We start from the raw sequence: 9,049 nt of genomic DNA on the forward strand, positions 1-9,049 counted from the left end.
TGTCATTTTGAAAATAGCCATTCTAACTGGGGTGAGATTCACATTAAGGTTTAGGAGTGGAATGAAGAATTAGCTCCCATGAGATCAGCCTGTTTCTAAAGGTGAAACAGGAAATTGCCTCTACTCTTAAACCTTATTTGGCCCTAATGACAGAGACCTGCTCTCCAGGTGTTCTCTGGTGCTACTGTCCTGGTTTCTTGTCATCTGCACCCCTGACTTGTTCCGTGTGGCCCCTTGCTTGCATTATCTGGTTTGACTCATCTCTAGGTATCAGCCTCTGTCATCAGGACTTACTAAGTCTTTCTCCTTTCCTGGCTAGCCACCTTGCACTTATATTCTGCTGCTGCTGCCTGAGCCCCAGTATGCTATAAATAAGTGTCACTGTGCCTGGATTACAGGAGTTATAACAACAAAGCAAGTCAAAGACTTATCAAACAGATGTATTACTGTATCCTCAAATGACACCAGAATGTTGGTCTCATTAGTTTCACAATGTGTATGATGTCTCTTTCCCCGTTACTAATATAATCCACGAAGCTAAAACAGAAGCTGCCCACCAGCTGGGAAAGTGTGTGATGTAAAGCAAAATCAAAATATTATGATATTGAAGTTATAATAGTATGTATATAATTATGCTGGCTCTCTTTTGCATTGGATTCTCTCCGAGGTAGAAAATGAAATTGCCTTCTTTTGATAAAAAAAGTAAAATCTCATTTTTATAGGACACCATTTGTAACAGAAATATCAGGAACATGAAAATGAAAGTGACTGGTACAAAGGCAATTAATGAGCATGGAGGACATGTCATTTTTATTCTATTTGTAAATTCTAATTCTCCAATAAAAGGAAAACAGAAGAACACTATTAAGGCAAATGTTACTTTAAATAAAACGTTGGGATTAATTTCCAATTTCTCTTTTTCATTTAAAATTATTATTTAAATAGTAGATATTTATGGTATACAACATGAAGTTTTGAAATGTGCATACACAGTGGAATAACTAAGTTAGGCTTAACAATGTAAGCATTACCTCACGTACTTACCATTTTTTTCTGGTGAGAACATTTAAAATCTACTCTTAGCAATGTTCAAGTATACAATACATCGTTATTAACTGCAGCCAACCTGTTATATAACAGATCCCTTGAACTCATTCCTTCCGTCTAACTGAAATTTTGTATCCTTTGACCAACATTTCCCTGACACTTCAGCTCCACATAAACACCATTCTAATCTCTGCTTTGGTAGGTTCAACTTTTTGACATTCCACATATAAGTGAAATCACGTGATATTTGTCTTTCTCTTTGTGGCTTATTTCACTTAGCATAATGTCCTGCAGGTTCATCCATGTGGCTAATAATAGACTTTCCTTACTTTTAAGGTTGAATAGCAGTTAATTGTGTAACTATATTACATTTTCCTTTTATAAATTAAAATTTTAAATTGGACATAAAAATTGTACATATTTATGGGGTATAGTACGTAGAGATGTTGCAATATATACAGTCTATAATGATCAATTCAGGGTAATTACCATATCAATAATCTCAAACATCTATCATTTTTTTGTGTTGGGAGCATTAAATATCCTCCTTCTAGCTATTTGAAACTAATATATTATTGTTAGCTATAGTTATCCTACAGTGCTATAGAACACTAGAACTTTTTTTCTTTCTAGCTGTAATTTTGTATCCTTTAAAAGATTCCTCCCTATCCTCCCCTTCTCATTACCCTAGCCTCTAGTATACTCTGTTCTGCTTTTTACTTCTCTGAAATCAACTTTTTTTTTTTTGTTTTAGCTTCCACATATGAATGAGAACATGTGGTGTTTAGCTTTCTGTTCCTGGCTTATCTCACATAACATAATGTCTTGCAATTCCATCCACGTTGTCACAAATGACAGGATTTCATTATTTTTATGGCTGAATAGTACTCCTTTGTGCGTATCTATCTAACCATTTAACTATCTATCTACGTATATGTATATGTAACATTTAACTTTCCACACCTTGGCTATTGTAAATAGTGCTACAATAAATACGAGAGTGCAGATGTCTGTTTGATATACTGATTTCCTTTCCCTTGGATAAATGGCTACCAGTGGGATTCCTGGATCATATGGTAGTTCTGTCTGTAGTTTGAGGAACCCCCATGCTGTTCTCCATAGTGGCTGTACTAGCTTATATTTCCACCAGCAGTGTACAGGCATTCTCCTTCCTCCACATACTTGCCAGCATTTGTTATTTTCTGTCTTTCTGATAGTAGCCATCCTAACTGGGGCGAGATAATACTTCATTGTGATTTTGATTTGTATTTCCCTGACGATTAGTAATACTGAGCTTTTTTTCCCCCATATATTTGTTGGCCACTCTGTGTTTTCTTTTGCAAAATGTCTGTTGAGATTATTGGCTCATTTATTATTATTATTATACTTCAGGTTTTGTGATACATCTCCAGAATGTGCAGGTTTGTTACACAGGTATACATGTGCCATGGTAGTTTGCTGCACCCATCAACCCATCATATAGGTTTAAAACCCCACATGCATTAGGTATTTGTCCTAATGCTCTCCCTCTCCTTGCCCCCTACCTCCCAGCAGGCCCCAGTGTGTGATGTTCTCTTCCCTGTGTCCATGTGTTCTCATTGTTCAACTCCCATTTATGAGTGAGAACATGCAGTGTTTGGTTTTCTGTTCTTGTGTTTGTTGAGAATGATGGTTTCTAGCTTCATCCATGTCCCTGCAAAGGACATGAACTCATCCTTTTTTATGGCTGCATAGTATTCCATGGTGTATATGTGCCACATTTTCTTTATCCAGTCTATCATTGATGAGCATTTGGGTTGGTTCCAAGTCTTTGCTATTGTAAATAGGCTGTAGTTGGCTCATTTTTAAATCAGATTGTTTGTTTCTTTGCTTGTTTCGCTGTTGAGTTCTTTGAGTTTTTTATATATTCTGGATATTAATCTCTGTTGGATGAGTAGTTCGCAAATATTTTCTCCCATTCTGTAGATTGTGTTTTCACTCTATGATTCTTTCCTTTATTGTGTAAAAGCCTTTCAGTTTCATATAATCCTATTTGTTTATTTGTGCTTATGTTGCCTGTGCTTTTGAGGTCTTATTCATAAAATCTTTTCCCAGACCAATGTCCTGAAACATTTTCAGTATGTTTTATTCCAGTAGTTTTATAGTTTCAGGTCTTACACTTAGGTCTTGGATCCATTTTGAGTTGATTTTTATACAAAGTGAAAGGAGAAAGTCTAGTTTCATTCTTCTACATATGAATCTCCAGTTTTCCCAGCATCATTTATTGAAGCGACTGTCCTTTTCCCAATGTATGTTCTTGGTGTTTTTGTCAAAAGTCAGTTGGCTGTAGCTACATGAATTAATTGCTCTGTGCTCTATTCTGCTCCATTGGTCTCTGTGTCTATTTTTATGCTAGCACAATGCTGTTTTAGTTACTGCAGCTTGCAGTATATTTTGAAGTCTGATAGTATAATGCCTGCAGCTTTACTCTTTTTAACTCATGAGTGTTTTGACTATTTGGAGCCATTTGGGGCCTTTTGAGGCTCGATACAAATTTTGGGATTTTAAAAATATTTCTGTGAAAAATGTCATTGGCATTTTGATAGAGATTGCATTGAATCTGTGGATTGCTTTGGGCTGAAATTTCTTTATTCATTCATCTGTTAATGGACACTTTGATTCCATATCTTGGCTATTGTGAATAATGCTGCAATGAACATGGAAGTGCAGATATCTAATGACAAATCACATCACACCTGTTAGAATAGCTATCATAAAAAAGACAAAGAATAACAAGTGTCGGCAAGGATGTGGAGAAAAGGGAACACTTGTACACTGTTGGTGGGAATATAAGTCAGTACAGTCATTATGGAGAACGGTACAGAGGGTCCTCAGAAAATTAAAAATAGAACCACTGCATTATCCAGCAATCCCACTGCTTGGTATTTATTCAAAGCAACTTATCTTTTTTACAAGAGAAAATTAATTTGTATCATCTTTACTGCTACTTACTCCATTAAAATAAAGAATTACTACCCTCTTATAAGAAATAGCCATTTTTTTTCCATTGTTACTAACAATATGTTTTGTGGAGCTAGAGACTCTTTTTAAATTAGACATATTACCTGTTTTTCTTTTTTTTCTAGAAATCCAAATAATGTGTTTCACTTAATGCAAGTTGCCACTATCTATATGCATTTATATGAAATTCTTTAGTTTTATTTAAAAACTCTATACTATTTTCTACAAGTCCATTTTTTTTTTAGTGTGAGTAATGTTTTAAATTGAGTTGTTTGCCTGACACTTGATTATCAACAATCCTCATTGATGCCATCCAGTTAGACTGAGATGTTGAAATCCAAATGGGAAACAGTCAGCAACAAGTGCTATCTTGTTAACGTAGCATGTGTCATGCTCTACCATTAAATGTATTTGTGGCTAAGTATCCTAGAAAAAAAAACATTTCCTGGTTACCTATTACCAGGAGAGTGCATGCACTGAAAAACAGAGGAGGCTGGAAGTAGACTGGCAAAGATTGACTCAGATGAGATAGAATTGGAGGTCAGTGTTTCTTGTTCTGCTACTAAATCACTTAAAGGACTCTAGGCGCCTAATTAACCTCTCTGGATCTCATTTTCTTTCTATACAGGTAGGCTTCTGCTTATGACAGGAGAGTGGTTGTAATATGAAATATGGAAATGAGCGAAATGGAAACAATTTAAGTAAGAATGCTTTACTATTCATTTACTTAGTTGTTAAACAAACAGTTTTGAACACCCATCTATTGCCAAGCAACATCTCTGACTTGAGGAGCTAACTCACAGTCTAAGGAATATACCATATGCTGGCAACTGAGGGCAGTGGGAGTCAGGAGACAGGTCTTTTACGCACAGTAGGAAGGACCAGACTTAACTCTTATTAGCTGGGTGAACCTGGGTATATCATCCACCTTCATTTTTCCATCTGAAAAATTAAGCAATATTCTTATCTGCCAGGGAAAGAGGACTATAAATTTAAAAGCACCGTACAAACATTAGTTATTATCCTTATTAATTTATAAGAACTTAGCAAAAGCATGTTGCTAAACTCTCAACTAAAGGAACAACTATAACGCTTTAAACTTTTCTTGAATACTTAGAAAAGTTCAGGATAGAAAGTAGAAATTATTGTAAATACATTGTACTAAAATATGTTATGGAAATCCATGACTCTAATTTATTTTCTCAACTCCAACCTAGAACTTACTAAAAATCTAACTAATCACTCATCTCTTAACTACAAAGACCTTTTAGATGAAAGATTCTCCATGACTTCAAAGTAATATTATTGATGAAGTTTCATCATCCACCCTCAATCCACAGACTGGGTGATAAGCCCCTAAATAACATTAGTTGTCTTGGAGAGATGCAATTATTTTGCATGAATATTGCTTAAACAGGAGTCAGCACTGATCTGCTTCTTGTGCAGACAGGAGGAGTTAAATTCCTATAGCCAGAAAAGGCAGTTGCATGCCCTGAAGACCCCTTTAGTAGCTCTCGTTGGACCTAGAAGAGTATCCACAGGATGTAGATATATAAGTAAGGTTGGAAGAAGGAAAGAAGAATCACTGAAGGAGACACTGAAGAGATGTCCCAAGTGACAGAGGCTCTAGGAGATTCCAAACTGCATGTTAGGATTCAACAGTGAGCTTGCACAAGTCTCTCTGCTTGTCAGTTTTTTGCACTCTCTGCTTGTCAGTTTTCTCATTGGTAATAATGATCTCTGAGGATCATTCAGAGGAGGATGTAAATGAAATGATAGGTAAGCACTGACACAGTGCCTGCCATATAGTAGATGCCCTATGAGCTAGCTATTCGTCATCGTCATTGTCATCTAATTCTCCTTTCCTTCCTCTAGAATCAGATGCCCATGAGCAGCCCCGCTTCCCGAAATCTGGGGTTCAGGCTGTGCCTGTAGCTATGGTTTCTTGCTGATGGAACGGTGACTTTTAATTAATGTTCTAAATCTCTCAGAGATAAGCTCTTGTTACTTGTTATCTACGGGGTCTCTCAAGCCCTCTTAGCCTTTTCCCCTGTGATGTAGAACATGTTGCCATTTTTTTCTGTCTCCCATCAATTAAAAAAATAACCAAACTATATTATCTTTGTAACATTTATGACCCTGTTTCCTTGGTCATGAGCAAATTATCATATCTGTTGCATGATTTTAGTGTTATTCCACATTTTCATTCTTGCCATTCTATAATGGATGGAATTCCTACCTTTTGCAAAACATTGCAACCAGCCTGGATCTTCCCAAATCTTGGGGGAATCATTCTTAAATTGGCCCCTGATTTTTCTTTAGAAACTTTAAAATACAACACAGCACAACTTTTGTTATTTCTTTTAACATTTAGAAAAAAGATGTTTCTTGTAGAAGCTAGCAATTTAGACACATATTTGTATGTTATTTAAGTAGTATTTATGCCATTCTCTTGTACTCTAATAGCTAAGAGGTGATTATGTGTATTACCACTTCTAACGTTCTTATTAATTACAGGAATTATAGAAAATACAGTCTATGTTCACTTCATTTTTGTGTCCCCAGTGCTTAATATAACACCTGGTATAATAAACTAAGCAGTATAATTTTAAATGAATAAATAAAGGATTTTTATGCAGGAAAAAAATGTCAGTACTTATAAGTTTATTTATGGTTAAGAATCTATGGAAAAAACCGAAGCTATATCAAAGAAAAAATTAGACAAGAAAGTTAGAGATTAATCTTTACAATGTAATTATGGCTTTAACACCAAAACAGCCAGTGGTCTTATCTAAAAGTGTGAGTACTGTTTTCTACAGATAAGATGCCTGTAATAAACAAGTCTTTATTCTGCTGTAGAATTCTGCAGTTCAAATACTCAGAAAGAAAACCCAGGTACTATAATTTTCCTTCCAGACTTTTTGCTTTCAGGATATTTAGAGACAATTTTCTCCAAAGAGTAAAATTAAATTATTATTATTATTTTTTTTTTGGTTTTGGCCAAACTTTTTATTTAGTATTCTGTAGTTGTTTAACACACACTTAAATGGTCTTACTGGGGGAGGGGAAAGGGGAGGTTCTTGCAGATTCCCAAGGAAATGTGAGAAAGGCAAAATGGCCAGCATTATCCATTTGCTTTTTTGGGTTTACTGGGTGAATAGCACTTTCCTTACATAGGCATGTGATTTCAGGTTTTTCATACTGAGAACATCAAGATTTCAGTTGGAAGACACCCTGAAATCTTATAAGTAGCATACCCCAACCACCCTCTAGTAGCCAGCTTGTTTGTATAGGTAGAATGATTCATCTCTCCATTTTAGATGGCTAGATGTTTTGTGGAAGATCTTAGAATTGCTTGCCTCATTTACTGGGAAAAATCAAGATAGGAAGTGGCCTTTAGGGATACTTTTACTTGGAAAGTTGCAACACTAGTACAAGTCTTAACACATTTAACATTTGCTTGTCGAAAAGCAATGTCATCAAGTCAAATAAAATTAAACATGTTTTACTTTTTGCCTCACAAGAACATAAAAATTATGAAGGGGAACTTAACAGGGAATTTAAAAAATGTAACACAACTTTTCCTTTTAGTAGTCCTTGGGTAGTTATGACAGAATAGTTTCCACTTTTTGTTTCTTTGAACTGGGATTTTGGTCCAAAGTTTTGTTTGTTTCTAGTATCTGCTTCTGCCTCCCCCTCTATCAGATCGGCTTCCTCCACGGCCACCACCTCTTGGTGCTCCGCGGCTTGAACTGCTGTAGGAATCACGTGGAGGAGGGTACCCCCTTTCCATAGAAGGGGGAAGCCCTCTTTCTTGCCTGCCAACCCGATCACGACCACTTGAGTAGAGATCACTTCGACTGCTTGAGTAACTGTCTCGACTTTCACCATATCCATCACGTGAGCTGCTGTAATCATCATAGCCACTGCTTCCACCATAAGATGGCGGGGGCCCTCGTGTAGGTGGAGCACTACGTGAGTTACCATAACTCTCATGTGAATCTCTGTAGGAACCTCCACTTGGATGATCTGAATAGTCACGATCACGACCATATCCATCTCTATCGCTACAGCCTCTTGATGGATAGTCATCACGTGAACTGGAATGACCATAATCACGGTAAGTATAATCTCGTGGTGGTGGTGCATAATCTCTAGTATCACCAGAACTTGGGTAATCTCTGCTTGAATAGCTGTCTTTAGTAGAATACCCATCATCTCTTGGGGACAAATAAACATCTCTACGAGAGGGCAGTGGCTCCCTTCGAGGTGGACCTCCGTAACTATCTCTTCCACGTGATACAGGAGCTCTCCCTCCCATTCCACTGCTACTGCGAACTGGTCCTGAAGGTGCAGATCTCTTGGGAGGAGGACCCCCACTTCTTGGTGGTGGTCCTCTTTTTACTGGGAGTGGTCCCCTGGAAGAACTCATGTTAAAATTCATGGAATATCCACCGTCATCTATGTGTCCTCCCAGTGAGGGAGGTCCCCTGGTTCCTCCACTTCCTCCCCTTCCACCTCTAAGACCTCTTGGAGGGCCTCTACTTCTTGGAGGTGGAGGCGGTCCACGTCTACCACTTTCAAATGATGGTTTCGTGGCTTGTTCCACTTTGATGGCTTTTCCATCTAATGACTTTCCATTCATGTCTCTGGCTGCATCCTTAGCATCTGCTGGGCTTTCAAAGGTGACAAAAGCAAATCCTCTTGATTTGTTGGTTTCCCGGTCTTTCATCAAGAGTACTTCCACTATTCGTCCATATTTGCCAAATACTGCTTCAAGAGCTTTCTCATTTGTTTCCGTATTAAGCCCACCAATGAAGAGCTTTCCTGGGCGATCTGCTTCAACCATTTTTTTTTTTTTTTTTTTGCCGGTGAGTCGGAGGGGTGACAATGGGTTCAAGCTCCAACGAGCTCGCTGACACGGGCCTCCTAGCAGCTCAGCACCAGCGGTGGCTGCCAGGTCGGAGGACCGAACCGCGAAGCCGCTAGCACTACTGCGCAA

General features: G+C 37.6%; 1 protein-coding gene across 2 annotated transcripts; it reads right to left on the minus strand.

Moving 5' to 3' along the window:
* Window positions 1-7,026: 7,026 nt before the first annotated feature.
* LOC105516979 (RNA-binding motif protein, X chromosome) lies at window positions 7,027-9,049 on the minus strand. Of its 2 annotated transcripts, XM_011949321.1 has the most exons (2): window positions 8,657-9,049; window positions 7,027-8,355 (listed from the first exon to the last, which is right to left on the minus strand). In XM_011949321.1, the coding sequence occupies exons 1-2, from the start codon at window positions 8,894-8,896 to the stop codon at window positions 7,582-7,584; spliced, it is 1,014 nt and encodes a 337-aa protein (XP_011804711.1). In that variant the 5' UTR covers window positions 8,897-9,049; the 3' UTR covers window positions 7,027-7,581. The 2 variants fall into 2 exon arrangements, with proteins under 2 accessions (XP_011804711.1, XP_011804710.1); XM_011949320.1 differs by having other exon boundaries at window positions 7,027-9,049.

This window comes from Colobus angolensis, unplaced genomic scaffold, assembly GCF_000951035.1.
Source record: "Colobus angolensis palliatus isolate OR3802 unplaced genomic scaffold, Cang.pa_1.0 Scaffold298, whole genome shotgun sequence".
NCBI lineage: Eukaryota > Metazoa > Chordata > Mammalia > Primates > Cercopithecidae > Colobus > Colobus angolensis.